We start from the raw sequence: 20,929 nt of genomic DNA on the forward strand, positions 1-20,929 counted from the left end.
GTAATGGTCTTATGGTATTTTGGATATCACCTGAAGTACAAGGAAATTGTCATTTTTTTTTGTCTCCAGAGCTACAGTAGCCCATGAGCAAAGAATGAAACCAGGTAAATACTTAAACCTTATGTGACTGAAGGGAGTTTGGGGGTGAGGTTTGTTTGAATTCCTGTTAGTAAACTTCAGTTTCCTTACTGTGATCTTAATATTGTCGAATGCTGCACAACCTGAGACAGACACATATAATGATCTTAAGAAATAGGAGTTGTGAAAAGAACACTTTCTTCAGATCAGTCAGATTTGTTATAATTATTGATATGTATCCTTCCAGGTGTCTGGGCAACAAAATCAATTTTGAAAGGCAAGAAATTTGGGCCTTTTGTTGGTGACAAGAAAAAAAGATCTCAAGTTAAGAGCAATGTATATATGTGGGAGGTAAGAAAAAGCTTGCAAATGAAAAGGGTATCTGTCACTAGCTTGGTATTTTGCATTTACCTTTCTAGAGATTTTAGGGATAGACATTATGTGAAATAATCGCCGTTTGTGGTTACCTTTGCATATGTATTTATAGATACTTGCATTGAGCAACCATTCTGAACTACAAAACTTTAAATTAATGGCATTGTATAAAATTGCTGTAGTAATTTTCTCATATACTGTCTCTGGATCCCTTCTCCTTTTAGGAGTCTACTACTGAAAAAGCTTTGCTTTGTTGGCCTGAATAGTGAGTGATATCCCTTCTGCAGCTGAGTACTTATGAAATTAGGGAAATTGGAAGGATATGGAATGTCTTAAAGAAGCCACAACACTCCTCATCTAGCTCTTTGAAAAACAGCTTTGTTATGGGAATTGGTTTTGCTTTTGGAGTCTTTTATAAAAGTTCTCAACTGTTGCAGTATTTCTTGTGCTTCTTGTATTTGGGTTTGCCTTAAAGCAAGTACTGTCTGGACAGTTGAATAGCTTGTTAAGCTCCACTGATAGTCATAAGACCTCAGATATTATGTAGACTTCAGGATGTAGGTTTCTTAATCTGGAGTTGAATCCTGCCTACAGTATCTTTAAATACGGCAGCTCATAACTATTCCCAAAGACTTCTTCAGCCTTTCTGAAGGTACACACAGCAAGTGGCTTTGGCATAGTGAATGGTCTAGGAGGAGAGATGGAGGAACTGTGGCATAGCATGCACTGAATAGAATTTGCTAGTTTATGGATTGTTAGTGTAAAGAGAATGATAGCAGTCATCCTTCTTGTCCCTGGCCTGCAAACGCAGAACTGCATGAAACACATTTAAAGCCTAATGTTAAGCCCTGTCGGAGGAATTGAGCTAGAATAATGTCACAGAAATGCAGATTCACATGCAGGAAAGTAACAAAGTGTTCAAGTAGAATGTTTGTTGTATTAAACTAATATATTTTACAAACTCCATTGCATAAGATATCTCCAATTTTGATCTGGTACAAGAACACTTAGTGAGATTGAAATCAATCAAGTAAATTATTGACCTTGCAACTGTTTTTCTTCATGTTGGATTTTGAGTGTTCTCACTAGGTATGTCTTAGTATGTTTGAAATTTGTGTTGAGAAATGCTAGTGGCAAATAATTTGATATGAAGATTCATAGCTTGCAATGCAGGCAACCGCAAAATCCCTTTCTAGACTTCAAAGTAATCGTGTGTTGCTTCCATACTGATTTTGGAATTAAAAAAAAAAAAGGCAGCTAAAATGAGACAGCAACAGTTGGCCCCATATGCTGATATATGAAACCACTCCAGCATCTTAACTGTAAGAAAATATGATTTGTAAAAGGATGGTGGTGTGTGGGAGTAGTTCAGTATACGGACCTTCAGATAAGGGAACAACCTTTTTCCACAAGAAATCCATTTTGTTTTTAGTGAAGTTAACCTGAAGAAAAACTCAGGTTTCTAAAATGTAGCCTCTCCAGTCAATTTTAATAATTTGAAATGATCATGCTACAGTACCATTTTGAAAAAGATGAGTTTTGTGTCAGGATATGCTTTGTCTGAAGAGAGCAGTAGACTAGGTATTTTCATTTTCTGTCAGAGAAAAGCCACTGATGGGAAAATGGTAGCAAGTAACTGAAAACTGAGGGAAATGCCACCTGCCAATGGGCTCAGAATGAGTGGCCCAACTGCAAAGAATGGTCCTGGTCATGGCTTATAGGAATCATTTAAAATCACAATGTTATGTAGAGAAATTGAACCTATTTCCTGTCGCCCATTGCACAAGATTTATACAACAAAATCAGTAATTGGATGGTTTCACTGAAAAGTAAGCAGATACTATGCTTTGCCATGCATTCCATATCTCCTAGCCCTTCCACATCATTGTTTGGCTGTTTTCTTCCATTTTAATGAAAAGGATTGCTTTTCCAGTCTTGGTCCGTGAAGCTGTTTACTTTCTCATGTTGCAAGGGCTGGGTGTGCTGATGAACATTCTTTCAGAAGTCAGCTGATGAAATCCATGCTGAAATACTTTAAGTAAGGAAGAGGCTTTCTCTTCACTTGGGAAGAGGCTAAGAAGATTTTGGTGTATTTGTTGAAACTTTACCTCCATTGATAAAATTCTAATTTTTTATAGCAATAGGATATCAGCACAAAATAAGTCAACTTTAATAAATTGTTCTGGCTTTAAGCTGTTGTAGAAGTGTAGTTCAAATTGAAAATGTAAAACATTTGGTAAAGACTTAGATTTACTTGTAAAGTAAATACCAAAAACAAGCAAACAAATGCTACAGTGTTGTGTAACAGAATGGGAAAGTTACGGTAAAATCTGAATTTCAGTGTATTCCTTATCTACAGTGTTGCTAAGCAAATGTTGCAGGAGGTGATGAGCTAGGGACACAGGGCTTTGAGTTCTTCCTGGCAGAGGCTGGTATCTATAGACTTACCCAAAAGGAAATAAAGTGTAATCGAATTGTACTTATTTTTCCTTATTTTTCTGAAAGCCTATAAGCTGCTCAATACTTTTTGAGACATTGTGTACCTGTTAGTATGCTTGTGTCCTGAGACAAAGAAAATATTGTTAAATAATGCAAAAATGATAGCTCCAGTTGCTGAATAGTGGTGTGTTCTTCATTTTGGAAAAAAAAAATATTTAAAAAAAAAAAAGTATATATATAGCATCCACTGACAGCTTTTCTTACAGGCATCTAACTTGGGTTATAAGAAGAAATGTGGGAGATATACAACGTGTCTTAAAAGAGAAGCAGAGTTGCCTGTCAGCAGAAAATACTGAAGTGCTGTCAGTAGTTTTGCTTTAATGGAAACGGTCTTGAAATGTAGAATATGAGTATACTTTCAAAACGTTTAGCCAAGAATGCAAACCAAAGAATTTATGTAGCATCTTGGAACATAAAGAAGCTTATCGACATAGTCAGTTTTTTAAGGTGATCACGAGACTTCTGAAAGGTTAAGATTCTCTTTAATATTCTGAAGCAAGATTAAATACACATTATGCTTTCCTTTTTCTTTGCAAACAAAGCAAATGCTTCTGACTTCTATATAGTTACTTTTCCCAATTCCTCAGATAGTAAAAATAAAGCTCAATTGCATTTATATTGTAACATCAGTCCTTACACTAAATATAAGCTCTAGCGAATCATTTCAGGCTTGCCAAACTGAAAACAATGTATAGAATGGAATGTGTTTAAGGAGTTTAACTTTTTGAGCCCAAAGCCCTCAGACAGAGAAGGTCTTGGAGGCCAGAAGTTCTTCAGTTTTTTTCAGTTACGCCAGATCCTCTAAAAGCACCGCAAAAGAACAGCAACACTCTTACCCCTAAAACAACCCTTATCTCTGCTCATTTTTTGGCCTTACCTCTGACTTGGATGATAACAACTACTTTGTATAGCCTTAAAATATGTTTTTGTGGTTTGGTGTATGCACACTTCAACGTGAACAGTTGTGTGTTTGCTTGGGATAAATGCCATTTTTCTCCCATAGGTGTATTACCCAAACTTGGGGTGGATGTGTGTTGACGCAACGGATCCAAAGAAAGGGAACTGGCTGCGGTATATAAACTGGGCACGTTCAGGAAAGGAGCAGAATCTGTTTCCTCTGGAGATCAACAGGACTATATACTACAAAAGTTTAAAGGTATCAATGTCTGTGAAGATTCAGTTACAATGCTGTTTAATCTTTTATTTTCCGATACTCAACTCCTTTTTTAAAACTATTTGTACTAAATGGATTTTGAAGCACTTTATGAAATACAATTAAAACATTGCAAATGCTATATTTCACTGGTCTAAGTTCTTCTGTCAGTATAACTGACATTACAATCTACTGTTAGAATACTTATGAACGTTAGATCTTTCTTAGTTAATGATTTGCTGTAGCACCAAAGATGATACAGATGGGGATGAAGAGCAAGCAGATTACATAAAATATGTTTTTTCTATTCCTGTAGATACTGAGACAAATTGTACTGAATTTTTTTCTTAGAAATGAGATATTTTTATGGTCTTTGCTTCATATAACAAAGACAGGCTTTCAAGACACTTTTACAAGCAGCATCATGAGTCACATTTTTCTAGTTGTATACCCCTCTGGTTTTGTTGCAGGAGTGGTGGGGGAAAGAGGGTAAGCAGGCATGATTACTGGCAGGTTGCGTCTCCTGAATGAAGAAAATATTTGTTTAGCTCAGTAAGGGCAGAGTATGCTAGTGTTAGAATATTGTAGCTGTAAAGTATTATTTGAATCTCTTATCAAGAACCTGCTAGTGGTGAGTATATGTAGGTTGACTTTGGTTAGAATTTGTTAGAAAGCATTTGTTAGAATGCTTTTGTATAGTTGGTTATATACAGCCTTGCTGTTATGCTGTGGATGTTTCTTAAATTTCCTTGTAAGGCCAACAACGCTTCTAAGTAACTGTTCCTCACTTAGGAAAAGAATGAATTGGTGCCATGTGGTTTTCAAGTTTATAGGACAAAAAAGAAGTATGTAGAACTGTTATATTTTAGGTCAAACTAGATTGGAAAAAGCCCTTAAATATTTTCTGAACTTTCCAATAGCTTTGAGATAGCATTTGAGGAGGAATTCCCTACTGTCAGCCAGGCTGTTGACTTGTCTTTACTGCTTATTCACTGAGGGCAGGCTCTCGGTGTGCATCTGGAGCTGGTTTAGTTTGCTCTAGGCATTTTATCTTGGGTTGCCCAGACTTTGCCCATAGTCGCACTCATCCATGGATGTAAGTGTGCTTTTGGAGTCACTGGGACATTTTAAACTTCTCTCCTGTTGCAAAGGTATTAGTCATGGTAAAGATGATGTTCAGTCTGTTTTCTCATGGACAACACAGCACTTTGGAAAACTGTAGTGCTAAGAGAGGCTGAGCAATTCTGACAGAATAACAAATACCTGGCTTCAGTATCTGAAATGTCCTTTTTTGCTTTGACTGTACTCTCGGCTTGCGACCTGATGCATTTTATCCCAGTAAGCCTTGCCAACAAAATTGTGCTGCCAAGCAGCTTTCTGAAGACTGCTGGAGCAGCCAATAAGGCTCAGTTTCGTTGGTTTCAAAATCTGTCTGGGGTTTCTTGCAGTGAGATGAAATTTTTTTGTCCTGTCTGGGACACGATGGGATTTTCAAAGAGCAGCCTTGAGTTTAAGAGGGTTTATTTGCCCCTGCAGCAACCGCTTGGAGGTGTGCTGTGCCTGTCCCTGTGTGCTGTGGGACCGTTACAGCTTCAGATCAGTGTTAGCAATACCAGTTCAGGTTAGCACCTGGAAATTCACATTTGGTGTCTGCACCGTGTTCTGGTTAAATGGAGCGATATATCAGAAAACGTGTTACCTCCAGGCTGCCTCTGCACAAAGGCTTGCTGCCGTGCCTTTTAGAGTCCAGTGCAGAAGCAGCACCTGTGAGTAGGTTCGGGTGCTGCAGAAAACTGAGAGTGCCAGGACCTGAGCTGCTTAGCACTTGTATTAGTACTCCCAGCTTCATGCTGCTCAAAAATAAACCATTCTCAGGGCCAGGTTGCTCCTAGAAGCATTGTAGCCATGGTCCAGTGGTGGCAGGTCACTCCTGCAGTCCCACGATAGCCACTGCCTCTGAAATACAAGGAACTGGGCAGGTATTTTAAGATGCAGCTGTACTAATGTGTGAGTTGCTTCACTATGCAACAGCTGGGTTATATTATCAAGTTTAACTTTGCTCCATATTGGAAAAGAAACTTATGAATCTGTAATACCAAAAGTTTATTAACAGTTTACCCTGATATTCTCAATTACTCTTTGAACAATCTATTTCAATGTATTTTACTCTCCTCTTCCACCTTCTAGACTAAGGTAGGAAAGGGCTTCAAGTTGCACCAGAGGAGGTTTAGATTGGATATCAGGAAGAATTTCTTCACAGAAAGGGTGATGAGGTGCGGGAACAGGTTGCCCAGGGGAGTGGTGGAGTCCTCATCCCTGGAGATATCTAAGTGACGTTGATGACACTAAGGTGATGGTTGGACTTTATGATTTTGTTGGTCTTCTGCAACCTAAATGATTCTATGATTGTTGACGGTATGTAAGGAAGATTCAGTCTTGCTAATTTGTTGGGATTTTTGAAGTGAAACTTTCCTGGTAAAATCGGACAGTCTTTACCACCATTAAACACTCAGTATTCAGTCAGATCAAGATTTAGCAAGTCACGTTATGTTTTTTTAATTCAACAAATTTGAAATGACTCTTCTTGTAGCCTAGTGGTAGTTAATACTAAAAATAATAGTAATGATGATTATTCCAATATTCTGTTTAATGTCTTAGATGTTCCAATGATATAAAAACCAAAGGATGTTATTATGAAAGCTTGTTTTCTAGTGTTCTCTAAAGTTACTTTTCATTATCTAAAGTGACATTTATAGTGACCATGTTTCTTAAAAGTAGTGTGAAGAAATTGGAAATAGAGCTGTGAGAGAATGACAGCACAGGTAAAAGTATAATGTAGAAGAGGAAATTTCAAATTTGTGGTCTTGAGGGCAGGTTGCTGCATGAAAGCATTTAAATGTTATCTGTTTGATCAGCTTTCACTATACTGTAACTTAGAAGCTGCAGAAAAAAATTGTAACTTAGCAGAAAAAGAACCCATTTTTTTATTTCTATTTACAAAGTGTGGTTGTTTATATATATCCTTCATGTAAGTGTCTGGTTTTTGTCTCCCCTTTTCTGTGATGACTTCCTATCAGTCTGAGATTCACATCACACCTTATTGACCAGTGAGACAAAAGAAAGCATGGTTAATAACAGTGCGCTCTCAACATTTAGGAACATTTTATCAAAACTTCCTTTCTAATCTTCTTCATAATGCATAAATTTGGGGGAATTCCATTTGGGGACAAACAACACAGTTGTTATTTACCCCCAAAAGAGAGTGAGTGGCTTGTATGCTATTTTGTTCTGCTTTATCTTGGTAGCATTTTAAATGTTATCATTGCTATTAATTTATTTTTCCCCCCAGGGTTTTCTTCTTTTTTTTTTTTTTTTCTGTGGGTTTCTGATTTGTAAGTTAAACAGACTGATTTCCAAGCTGCATTGCTAAGATAAGCAAATTCTGCATTTGCTTGGTGTAAAAGAACCTCAAAACTGCACGGAGCTTTAATTTCCCTGTTCTCTGCTATACATAAATAGTAAAATTTCATGTTGGGGACCTCTAATGAGGTCTCGGATAGCATTTTTAACTGAGCACAAGCAAATATCGTCTCTTCCATCCTCTCTTCTTCTTTACTGAAGGACTGAGGATATTTGTAGGTTGCTTTGTATATGCTTTCCCCGATATACATATATGAGAGCTGTCATATTTCATGGAAACAGCTTAAACTTATTATGGGGTTTCAGAAGTTCTTCCTGCCTCTCCTAATAAAATGAGCTAGTTGAGTGGTGTTACTCTGAGCATAGTGCAGTACTTTGTAATTCTTGAAGTAAAAGAGTAGTAAATTGCAGTGAAAGCTCAGTTTCAAAAAGTCTTCTAAATAAGTTAGGCTATGAGACTGTCCTTGCTTATGGTGAAATTAATTTGTTTAGGAGAGAATGTTTTGTCAGACAGGATTAGGATAACTACAGAATCTCCTTGTTACATAGGAACACAAGGTAACATAGAATTATTGTGTGAAAAATGCACACAAGCTTCAATGCCACAAACTGTCTGGTGTGGTTACAGCTGGGGAGGTAGGGCCACTTCCAAGTGCAAAAGAACAGTGTAGTGGTAAAATACAGTCAGTAGTGAAAAACTTGTATTCTAATAAGATCAAAGAGGTAAATGTCTATCTCAGCCCGTACAAGACACATTGCAGTGTTTGCATGTACAATGAAGTGAATTTTAGATAATCTGTTAGAATTTTGGATATTACTCTCGAAAATGGCAAGTTTCAAAATCGCTTTAAATCTTTTGAACAAAAAATATTCAGCTTAAGGAATGTTAAATGTCAGAGTTGAAACATAACGTACCAATAAGCAAGTGAAAGCTGTTACCCTATTGGGCCTGCCCCAAATCCATCCCTTTCATAACGAAAGTGTCCCAAGCTGATGCCCCAGCAGACAGTCTGGAGATAACAGCTTGGAGGAAGGTTGTCAGAGGTGTTGCTGGAGGGTGCCAGCAGTAAGCTGGCTGTGTACTCAAGTGTCAAAGGAGCTCTAGAAGTGGCACTTGGTCACTGCAGTCCTTTTCTTTTTGTATTGCTGCTGAGGGAGCTCTCTTAATGGTCTGATTTTATTTTATTTTTTGAAACTGCTGCATCTCATTTTAGAAGTACAAGGTTAGAGGGCTTAATTTAGATTCTAGAGTAGTTATTCCAAAAACGAAATTCATCACATCGAATGTCAGTTCCACCCATGAAGCTAACAAATTACATGTTCATTATCATCATGTGTTTGAATTGCCCCAAAGTTTTGCCAACTCTTAGAGCTGTACATGGCCAAAATGAGAAGTAGTTTGCATCAGGCAACTCTTCTGCATTCCTTGCTGCTAACCAGCTGCAGAATTGGGACCATGCAAATCTGGTTACTGCTGCTTACCCTACCAGGCCTCCAGAACTGTTAAGCAAAGCCTGCTGCTTGGCTTCTTATTATTATAACTTAAATGCATACTTAAGAAGTTACAATATAACTTGAACACTTGCATCTCTTGTTGTTCCAGTGTCCAGGGATATAAAGATAACTATCACCTCTGTCAAGTGCTGTGAGACTTTTTTTATTATTATTAAAAAAGAAAAAAAAAAAAGTTCTTTAAAAGAAACAGATACTGCTATTGTTCTCAACACAGAATTTCCCTTTGGCTTCAGACTTGAAATATTAGTCCTAGGCTACCATTTGCCCTAACGTCATGACTCTAAAAATACTGTTTTATTACCTCCAGTGTTCATTACGTCTGGGGAAAAAGGGGGATTGTAGTTAGGTAGAGAAAGGCATTTTTGTGTCTGTGTGATTTTTGGATAAAATAGTTCAGGAAACAGAATTACGATTTTAAAAAAAAAAAAAAAAAAGGGGTTAGAAATACATCTTTAACCTGCAAAATTGAAGACTTAGCTGTTTCAGTCAGGATGTTCTAAGGAGCACGTGAACTAACAGGACACTGGCGTGGGTCAGCCTGGTGATGGGGTGGGGATGGGAGTGGGGATGGCAGCTTGGCTAGCGAGGCCTCTCCTGTGGATTTTTGGGTAGGATTCAGCCAAAAAAAAAAAAAAAAAAAGAGAAATAACACCTATGGAATGGCAAACAAGTCTTTAATTACTGTAATTAAGTGGCTCTCAAACACCTAGTAATTAGGTCTTACTCTGTGTCCCCTCCTCTGCTACAGTTCTCCCCTAGGTCTTTAGGTTTTATCCCAAATTCCAGCCGATCACTTTGTTTTTTGTACCGCCTGCCGTGAGGCGGGCGCGTTTCGCCGGCAGCTCCCTGAGCACAACCACCCTGCGCCGGGGCTCGCCTTTGGGCTCGCCTTTGGGCTGTCCCCAGGCGACACCGGGCACTCAGCGGAGCCTTTTTTTGCCCGTCAGCGCCATGCCCGGGGGCTGCTCGGGGCCGCTCGGTGCCGCTGAGGCGCCCCCGGCCCGGCGGGAGGAGCCCGCTGCGCGCCGCGCGTCCTCCGCCCGTCAGGGGGCGCTGCGGGGCGGCCCCTTGAGGCGGGAAGGGCGCCGCCGCTCCCCCCCTCCCTTCCCCCTTTTCCCCCCCCCTTTTATTTTTTAATTCCCCCAACAACCCCTCTTCTGATTGGCCCCGCGCCTCTCTCTTCTCTCCCGGCAGCCAATCGCGCCCGGCGAGGAGCTGTTGGTGTGGTACAATGGGGAGGACGACCCGGAGATAGCCGCCGCTATCGAGGAGGAGCGAGCCAGCGCCCGGAGCCGGCGGCACTCCCCGAAAGCCAGGAGAGGTGAGGGGCGGCACGGCGCGGGGCTGCGGGGGGACGGAGGGACGGAGGGAAGGCGCCGCCGCCGCCTCAGCTCCCACCCGCCCGGGCCCCTCCGGCCGCCGCCGTGACCTTCGGGGGCGGAACGGGGAAGTTGGGGAAGCCGCGGAGCGGGGAAACGGCCCCGGGAGCGGGGCGGGCGCCACACGGGGGGCTCTGCGCACCCCGGAGCCGCCCCCTCAGCGCCGCGCCGTGAGGCGGCCCCGGCAGGGCTCGGCCTCTGCCTATGCCGGGGCCGGCCCGGAGGGGTTCAGGCGCCTTCGTCAGCGTGGAAATATGTCAGAGCGGGCCTCCCGCGGCTCTTCCAGCGTTAAGGCAGCAGCCATATATTTATTTTTATTATTATTTCTTTTTAAAGTGCATGTGGCGCCGCGCATCGCCTTATATAACCGGCATTTCGGTTCAGAGCAAAGCACCCGCTCGGTTTTTAGGGTTTTCTGTTCGCTCCCTGCCGGTCCCGGCACTGCGGCGGGGGTGTCGGAGCCTCCCGTAGCGCCTCGGGGTTTGCTGCAGGTGACAAACGAGCCGAAGGAAGGAAAGGGCCGATGAGAAAATGGCATCGCTGTAAGTCAGCTTACAACCCAAGGCCCCGTCTGACTTGGGGTGCAGTTGTGGAACTCGCGTCGGGAACAAGATCAGCGTTTGGGAAAATGGTTATTATATAAATCTTGTTTATTTTGGAGAGTGACGTGGGGCCTGGGAGAATGAAATATTGCGAGACGATCGGTTGTTCTTTTGAGCACTAGCTCATAGTCTGAACTTTCACAAACTCTGCGATTCAAGCACTGGCTATTATTTTGCGATCCGTAACGAAATACATTTGGCATACATACGTAGGTAACTCTTGGTAAATTAGAGGTTATATTATGCTTTTTCCTAAGTGCGCATTATCTCGGCAAATAGAATTTGTGTGCATGTGATTTACCTGAAAGGCTAGAAAAACAACTTGAAAGAATTTAATTATGTTATAAATTAGAAAAGCCAGACAGAATCATTTCTAAGGTAATTTTACATGGCCCAGAACTTCTATTTGCATTCATGAAGTTAGAGTTTAAAAATATCAGTAAATCAATTTGGGAGTTCCTGGATTTTGTTGTACTGTTTTCTAGATGGGGAGTTTTAACTGTTAAGGGCTTTAATTATTTCAGACTGTCATCTTTTAGAAAAATAAGTGTTTTCTCTCGGTTTCATAAATACAGCCTCCTTCCCAAATCTCACATACACACAGAAAAGCAATAATCCCAAACAATATAGATGATAATAGAATAAGAATCATAGATAATAGATTAATTCTACAGACAAACTATTCATTTATCATTCTTATAATTTTATTCTTGTATCATTAAGCAGAAAGACCAAATTCTTAGTATTGTGTTTTGAATTGTTATGAGTAAAGCTTCATTATTTATGTTGCATAAGATGAGTCAATTCACAATATGTGCTTTGTTTATCTTATAATACGTACGTACGTATTTTGAAACTTTATAGTTCTATTTTTAGGAGATTCCAGTGGATTATTTTTTACCCCCCTTCTTGGTTATTTTAGTATTTGCAGTAATGTCAAATATTTGCAACTCACACTGATTTGCTTTTAAAAATATAACATATTCTGCTGAATTGATAGCTGTAGCTGCAGATAAAATTCCAAAATGGTTTCCATTGATAATGATTCTTTTGCAGATTCAAGGGCTGAGGTTTTATGGGAAAATTAAAGGAAGTGTTGATGAGCTATGAATTCAGCAAGATCAGGAAGGTTTTTGTTTGGCTTTGATTTTTTGAAATAATACTAACTATACTATAAAAATGGGGGGAGGGAAATGTGATTTTATTTCTTGCATATGAAAAAATTGGGAGGAAGTACAACGTAATCATGCAAACAAATTCCCAATTTTAACAGACTTTTTGGAGAGTAGCTTCTCAGGAGAGTGAGATTTGAATTTATTAGTTAGATCAATCGCTTCCTTTTTTTATGAAATTAATTTTGCTCTGTTACAGATTGTACTCATACACTTTCAGAGGAGAAAATAGAACTAAATAAGAACTGCCAAGTTTAAACAACTGTGAATTAGTGTCCTGTAGAAACACATTTTCCAGAAAAGGAAGCTGACAGTTTAGTACCTTACAAATGACTAGACAAGACCTTATTTGAGAAATACATTATAATTGAGTTTTTCAAAACACACAGCTATTTAATAACTAGTCTTTGTTCAGTAAAATAAAACTCCTTTGGAGTTTTTAATGCATTTTTTAGGCCTTGTCCTTGAACGTTAAGATCGCTTGTCAAATATTAGCTGTCTTGTTGCTGCAATTTGTTTAATGAACTCTGATAAAGTGATAATTTCACAGCTACTAAAATTTTGCCCAATGAGCTGATGCTTACACCGTTGTAAAACTTTTCACATTGCAGTAGGGTTTCTCTCGATTTCTGAATAAATCCTTCCCTGATCCCAGTTCAGACTGTCTTACCATAAGAGGTAAGCCTTACCGAATTTGTCAAGTCGGGATGGCATTTCAGAATCAGCAGCTGACCCAGTCTGGGACAGACACAAGATACAGATGGAAATATCACATTCTGCTTGACCTTGATCTGACCTCTGTTTGCAAGTGATTACTGACACTGGTCCATAATCTCCTTCGGAGCATGTTCAGGATGGCACCTGGCATTCTCCTCTATCCCGGTCCCCTCTAATGTGTTTGCAGAAGGTGGGACCTTGGTTATGCCTCGGTTGTGTTTCTCAAAACTCCCCTGCTCTTTAGTTGCATGACTTCTTTGCCAGTTTTGGTTGTGTCATCTGCCTTCAAAAAGCATTTTGAAGTATTCCATCTTCCAGGTGTTAGTGTGAATAGTTATTGTTTGAGAGTTTGAAAGTTTTCATAACGTCAGTAAATCTTTGGTTTTTTCTTTTAATGTGCAAACCACTTTTGTTAAATTAAGGAAAATGACAGTTCTTACTAACTTAGTTTTCTGCATTGAATGATTGCTTGTAAAATGTTGTTGCTAAGGTGATGAGTGTATTTGAGATTTGGAAGGAAATTCAGTATTATAAACGGGTCTTTGGGGAAAAAATACTAAAAACTTGGTTAGTATCAGACTTATTGGAGCTAACCCTTGTTATCTTTGACATGAATACTAAGTGGTTAGGAACCAGCAGCTGCCAGTGCCTAAGAAGATTGTCTTGGTCAACAACTAGCAGAAAAACGATCAACACACTTTCTTGCTTTTGTATTTCCTGAAATTTCAAGTATTTGTTAAGCTTTCTAACTTCTCCCAGGTTGTAGTCAATATATTTTTGTTCTGCCTATCGAGCGTGGAGGAAAGTTTGTTCAAACCAAATGCATCAGCACAAGTTTTCTTTGTTAATTCCCTTTCTGAGGTTTGGGGTGGGGGGAATAGCCTGAATTTAACTTTATAGTTAAATTCATCAATCTGTTTACATGTCAGTGGAATAGGGGGAACTTTTTCCCTTTATCAGCACATTTCTTCCTTTATATATGTCAGTGTAGTAACAGTAATAATATGGAAGATGAATACTTACTTCAGAAGGTTCCTAAAACATGATTTTCCCTTCTTAGACTATTACAGCTGACTTTTCTCTTGCTTTATTTTTTTTTTTTCTCTTGCAAGAACTTGTTTATTCAGTGTTTTGGGCGTCTTTGGCTTTATACTGAATCTTCCTTCTAAAAGCAACTTTTCACTAGCCAAATATGTTAAAGAAAGGATGGTCATACATAAAAATGTCCAGTGGTTTTATCAGGCTCTAATCTAAGGTGCTGAGTAGGCTCCAAAGCGCTATCAGGCAGTGCTAAGGTAATCTGGATAGTTTCAGTCATGGATTATGTGGCAGATCAAATGTGTGGTCTCGGAGAAGGAAAGATACTGGCATTACACGAGATAAAATGGTGCTCTGCTACGTGCTTGTGTATAACACTTCTTAAACTTTATTTTCCAGAGGGGAGAAGAGGCCAGTGTTTTACTTCTGCACTTATTTATAACCCAGTGGTAGTGCTTCCGTGCTGTGCTGCTCAGCCGTGTTTGTGTCTTAGCAGTGTTCCTTCTAGCACTTCATCTAAGCAACAAACCCCAGTGGCATAATTTCTGCCATTGTCTGGAGTGAATGCCGTGAGTGCCTCTTTAGTATCTTCTCCCTGCAAAGTCAGGCTCTCAAGAGAGGAGGAAAAAGTCTGTAATTTCACTTGACTGAAAGCATGCTGCGTGAGGCAGTTTGAATGGGAGCCCGTCATAGAACCAAGTGGCCTCTTGGAAAACCCAGTTGTGTGTCCTCTTAAAATACTCTATTGCTGTAGGACAAATCACCTGAATCAGGGTCTTGGGTAGCCCCAGTGAATATCTATGGTAGTATAGTTTTAAAGTCTCAAACTGTTGCTAATAAATTTATTAAAACCTCACTACCATAAATGTCCGTACTGCTGTCGTAATGCTGTGTTTTTTATCAGGCTTGAATGCAAAGTGCAACTTCAGGCTTTTGCTTCAGAGCTTTTAAATCAATGCTGCCATAATAAAAGTTACAGTGGATTCACTTTTATCTGTGAGCGTGGCTATGGCTGAAACGGTGCCAAATTGCAGCTGCACAAACGTGAAACGTGAAGATGCAATAAGCAGGTTAAATTCTGTGCATAGTCAAAATTCTTGCAGTTTTTTCTGTTAATGCTTGCATAGGCATTTTCTCTTAGTTCCAAATAATCACCTGCTCTTGGATTGCATAACTCCACGTCCTGGTCACAAAAGGCGGGCCTTGGATTGCCATCTGGATGGCATCACAAATGAAAATCATGGTCCAGTGTTGCCGTGCTGATCTTTTTTTAATTTGTTACATGAATTTCTTAGCTAGAGTTGTTCATGGAATAAAATAGCTTGTGAGAAGATGGTTGAATGTGAACTGGAATGTGGCTTACAGAAGGTGGTCAAGTTCTGAAAGTTGTACATTGATAGCAAGGAAATCCCTCAATGAGATGACCTTCTTACCAAACCTTATTTCCAGTATAACTTCCTAGCTAATGGCTGGGAAGAGGCAAGGGAGGAAGGAGAAGGTCAGAAAGATCTGGAACAAAACTTCAGAATGAAATTTGCTTTGATTTTTCCAAGTTTAGACTGATTAACAAGAATAATTATATAACTCCAGTTGAAAAGTTGCCTTTGTCATGTCTAGGGAGCTGTATCTCTCCTTGCTGCTTCTATCTGGTGAACCTCTAATACATTCGAGGTCTTCTACCCAGTGGAGATTTTCTCTTATCCTCCATTAAAAGGGGCTTTTTGAATAGGAGACTTGTATTACTTCAAATTTCCTTCTTCACTTCTCCAGCAACGCCCCCAGTTTCTGTGATAGCTGTTGCTCTGAACCTTCCCGAGCAGCAGAGTGAGGTTGGTGTGATTCATTCCAGCTTTGCTTCTGCCTACGGGTTTAAGAATAGGAGAAGATAAGACTTCATATCATAGGTAAAAATAAATTATTGGTGTATATAAAAAAGAATTAAATTCAGCATTAAAATGCATTTATTAAAAACTCCGTATTTCAAAGTTGAAGCTTTTGGAAGAATGAAGACTTACCATATTCAGATACTAATTCCTAAGTTGTTTAAAAAAAATAATCGTTTTTTTTTTTTTTTTTTAGTCAGATTATAGCATATTTATATGAACATTGGGCAACTTGTTTACTTGTATGCTGTAATTGTAAGGTTAGGGAAAGCTGCAAGGTTTGTTTCTTCTCCAGAAGCCTCGCGCTATTGTGTATACACTCCCTTTAAAAGTTTCTGAATGTGCAGCTGCTCATGGAAATCCACAGGTGTTGTCAGCGTGGGGCTGTCGCTGTTACGAGTATCACGGTATGTGCTTGTGCTGAAAGCTGGATGAGACACCCCAATTTTCATGCTGCTGGGGACATCCAGTTCTGTCCGCTCACACATCAGAGTGGTGGTGCCACTAGGAAAGCAAAATTCCTTGTAGTAGGAGGAACTTCAGAAAGGGCCAGAAGGTGGTTGGGAATGCAGGGTAAGCACTCGGTGCTGATAGTACCAGATCTTCATTACAGCAAGTCGTGCAAGCATCCCGTGCACCCTGTGTTACTTCATCCTTGTGTGGTTTTGTCACACAAAAAGCTTATTTAACAACATCCTTTATGGTTGTAACGAGTCAGTATGTTTTTAGCTACCACATTATTTCTGATGAGGGCATATCTCTAATGTAACAAACTTTGAGTGATTTGTTTATTCAAATCAGATTGTAAACTGATCGGTATTTTCCTTCTTTTCCTCAGTTCAACCACTCTTCCATATGTTATTTTTTCCCCAAAATTAAATAATGAAACGCACCTAGATCCCAGTTACAGCATTTCTGAGCAAATTTGCTAGTGCTCTCTTTAGTTAACCTACAGTGGGAAGAAAAGTAAGGCATCAGACAAGTTTCCAATATTAATGAATGTGTTTTTTCTATTGATCAGGATTAGCTTTGGAACTGGGGGTGGCCTGGGAGAAAAGCTTAGTATTCCATTGCTTTTCCGTGTTTTTAAGGAAACTATGTTTTAAATTATCTTGAAAATCAGTTGTGTTATGAAGTTTCTATTAAAATATTACTTCCCTTGCACAAATATTGTTAGAATTTTCCAACACTTTCTTAAAATATTCTGTTCTGAGTCACAGAAACTGTTGAACTGCTTCTGGGGAGAAGATGTGGAGAAAAAATGGTGAGTTCTGTTTTAGGAAAGAACTTTGAATTAAACAGATTTAGAGACTGTGTTCAAGTACAGGAAGTGGATGAATTCCTGCAGGATGGGAGAATAGGCACTGTTTTCCAGAAACAAGTGGTTTTCTTTTTTGTTCTCATAAGTGCCTTACATTGTGTGCGTTTTGGAACTGTCCCGCTGCTTCTGGGAGCAGGCTTTGGTTATTCTCTTACCCTCAGTGAGTTCCTGCCTTGCCCATGGCAGTGTTTGGGTTTGTTGTCTCACTTAAACCGACGCGACTTGATTCGTGTGAACAAGCCTTTCTTGACTTCCTTTGCGTTGTCTCATGTGAAGTCAAGGCTTTACCAGGCATTTACTCTTTCACTTCGCTTGTTGCCTTACAATTGGAAACTTTAGGTTTTAGGGGAGATACAAGCTCCTCAATGACTGACTTTCAGTTTGTCCTTCTTGAATCGTGTCCTCGTGTAGTAAAGGCTCCAAGTTCTACTTATAACGGGAACCTTCCCTATCTCTTAATCACTTTTACTGCTTTTCTCTAGCTGCTTTATTTTTACGCTTCATTTTTTTAAACTGTTTGAACAATACTATTAATATTAATTCTGTATCATTAATAGTACTAAACTTTAGTGGTTTTTATTACAATTCACTGTTATTTTGCATATTTTACTTGAATTGTTTATGGGAACCTCTTACTCTGAGGACATGTCTACAGATGCCCTGTATAATTTATTATGAAGTGGCAAGCAGGCACGTTTTGCATAACTCCAAGTATGTCCATACAAAGTTTTGATAACTGGTTTATTTGTGGGAAGAGATGTGACTCCATTTGTACATGTGTGCGGCTGAGACCTGTCTTTAAGCATGAGAACTCCTTACTTTGTAAGGCAATTTCTGTTTGTAAAGTCTCTATTAAAATTCTAATGTCACTATTATAAAAGTGCAAAATATCAAAATTATCTTCTGTTCCACTTAATGCATTTTTCAAAAGTATAAGAAAGAAACAGTTATTGTCAGACCAGAGTGTACTTAATTTTTTTAGTCTGTCAAACCTTCAAATTTATTTTGTCATTCTTGCCAAGAGCCTTGCGTAGATTGACAGGAACGACTTTGTTGGAGAATTCTCACTGGCCTCCCCTCTCTGTGTGAAGTACCTCAGTGAAATGTAGCTGTCTTTAAGTTTTTACTTGGTTTTAACAGTTATTGAAGTAAAACTTACTGATGATTCCGCACTTCTATCTAAGAAATCGAGTATTGCCTGAACATCAGATATTCACTAGTATATATTCACTTTTTCCCCTGGACTAAGCAAGTGTGTTATTTATTTGCATCACCAGTGTATGTTTGTTGCTTAGCATGAAACCTTCAGAAAGATTTAAGAGCTTACTAGGCTTGCTGTTGAGAGTTAATTTTGTTGTCACGCTTACTATCGGAGTTCTGCAAGAGCATTTTTGACTATGATTAATGCCCCAGAACTTCAAAGAGGCAGTATTATTAATGTGGTGGTTGGCATGAAGTTACTCTAGTGAGACTATTACAATAGCTGAAAATCTATCTTCTTGATTATTATTACTGCAAAATGATGTGGAAATGGGTCGTCAGCTGTACATCTATTCTAACCTGTGTTGATAGCCAGACTCCTTACTTGCTAGAATCTAGCCAAATCTGAACGTGGTTTTATTTGGCAGTCTGTATGAAAAATCCGTTGTTAAATGGGAAAGGGCTAGTGTTTCTGTAAGTGCCTTGATTCGTGTAAATTATGGTAGATTTGCTCTCCTATTATCACTGGTCAAAGCCAGGTACAGTGCAAGCTTCCTCTTACTGTTGCCAGTAAAATCAAACACTTCACTGGGTAGTAAGCTCCGGTGTAAAGCAGCTCAGCAGCAGTGACAGCTGAGCTCTCTGTAGCTCAAAGTTTGTATCAGAATCTTAAAATACCCACCTTTGCCTTCGAGTCAGCCTCCTAAAAGGAAACGTGCACCGTACGGGTGCCAAATGTTAGAATCGTCTTGGGCTTTTACCGAGGAGTAGGTCACACCAAGTTTTAGCTGGCTGAGTAAAAAATTGACTTCCTGCGGTGTTCTATTTCAAGTGACAAGTAAAGAGCAAAGAGCCCAGCTTTCAGATCCTATGGACCCTTGTCAGGGATTGCAAAAGCAAAGTGGACTTTGTGCTGGAACTTCGTTTGTAGCTACCAAATCCTTAACTGTTCAGTGTCAGCCTCGAGTCTCTCTGCTCTTTTTTTCTGGTTTCTTGAGTGAAAATGTCCAAGTTACTTTTCAGTGAGGTTTTATTTTTGCATTCTACTTCAGTTTTCATTTTATTCTATGAAAAAATGTGTGGAAACTTTCTGCATTTTTCATGTCTAGTTTCATCAAAAGAGGTTAATCTTGACTGTAGCAGTTAACTGAGCAGAAGACAAATACACTTGTCCTCCGACTGGGGCTTGTTTCCACATCATTTGAGAAGTGGAAGAAGTTGTTCCTTGTAGTGCCCTTATGAGCCTATCGACCTTTCTTCATAAATTAGGCAGAATCCAGTTTGCTGTCATCTGATTTGGGGCAAACTGTACATTTAGTAACATCTAGTAATTCTTGTCAGCTCTATTACCCCGAGTGCCAACTGTTGTCCCGTTGCATCGTGCTCTACAACTCCAAAAGCACAGGTTGGGCAACTGGAGCGCACTGCAGCTAGAGCTGCTCTGGAGATACAGGTCAATATATCCTCTGTTTTCAGAGAAGACTGAAAAGCATTTCTCTAGGGGAAAAAAAAAAAGGCTGCAGCTGAACTGAGTGAAGCATCTTGGTTCACAGAAAAAGCTAAGCAAATCCATCACAACTTCTCAACAGATAAAACCAATTCAGAGACTTAGTTCAACGTTATATTAATGAATTTCCATAATGTTTATCCTTGTCCTTAGTCTGCTTTTACATATTAGAAAGGACCTGTGGTGATAATCTGCCATATGACCTTGGAATGTCACTCTGAAGTTGGAAGGAGATGAGACTTTCCAAATTTAACAGATGCAAAGAAGCAGTTTTCATGCCTGCAAACGCGTCCTGACAGTAGCTGCCCATGAGCAGTTAAAGATGTTCCTTCTGAGGCTGAAGCCCATATCATAAAATGCTATCATGTTTTTAATGAGGGCTAATGGACACAAGCTATGTACTTACTGTAACAGGTAGCTGGTAATTCCATTTCTTGTCATCTCTACTTAATTTGTCAGTAATGTTTTTTCCTACCTCATACAAATGAAGGCATGTTGTTGGGCATCAGTTGTTCTCATTCCAAGTTACATGGTAATGTTCTTACACAATGCCTGAGCAAAAAGCTCAGGGCAATTAAGTGCTATGCTTCCAGTAAAGAGTAGCCTCTAAAACTGTTACAGGCCAAAGATATTTATTGTTTAGGGCGAGCTTGCATTGCATGCCAGGGCTGATGGCTTGGTGCTTCAGAGGTAAGAGAGGGCGATAAGGGACTGTGCGCACTGTGGAAAATACTACAGAGTAAATCTTTGAGATTAAGTTTCTTTTTAGAAATTCAAGATACGACTTTATTGCAGATCTATTGGATTGCTGCTGATAACAACAACAACAAAAAGCAAAAACATCTGCTGAATGTGTTGTTTTTTTCCCTCCTCTTCAAGTTGTGTTGAAGAAGAAAATGGTAAAGTACAAGAAGGAAAACCGGAAATGTATGGCTAAGAGGGGGATGAAGTACTTTGTAAAAGAGAGGGGCCTGACTTTACTGAACTCTTTACTACTTTGGAGACAAGCATCTGACTAAGGACATGTATGGTGAACAGAGGGCTTTAGTAAAAAAGAGTAACACGATGGA

The 20,929-nt window shown here is 39.5% G+C and overlaps 1 protein-coding gene across 8 annotated transcripts in view; it reads left to right on the forward strand.

Annotated features, from left to right (window-relative positions):
* PRDM2 (PR/SET domain 2) overlaps positions 1-20,929 on the forward strand; it is a 68,015-nt gene that overhangs the window by 17,210 nt on the left and 29,876 nt on the right. For 4 of the 8 annotated variants that reach the window (XR_014318895.1, XM_082776750.1, XM_082776751.1 and 1 more), the window contains 3 exons: positions 326-429; positions 3,956-4,108; positions 10,235-10,361. Coding sequence is in view for 5 of the 8 variants with exons in the window: in XM_082776750.1 (XP_082632876.1) it covers positions 326-429; positions 3,956-4,108; positions 10,235-10,361 (384 nt within the window). In the remaining 3 variants the exon portion in view is untranslated. Of the gene's footprint in view, positions 1-69; positions 105-325; positions 430-3,955; positions 4,109-10,234; positions 10,362-10,502; positions 11,051-20,929 lie in introns of those variants that run through there. The other 4 variants (XM_082776752.1, XM_082776753.1, XM_082776756.1 and 1 more) reach the window with 3 other exon arrangements.

Source organism: Aythya marila (genome assembly GCF_965140915.1).
Source record: "Aythya marila genome assembly, chromosome: 21".
Taxonomy (NCBI): Eukaryota; Metazoa; Chordata; class Aves; order Anseriformes; family Anatidae; genus Aythya; species Aythya marila.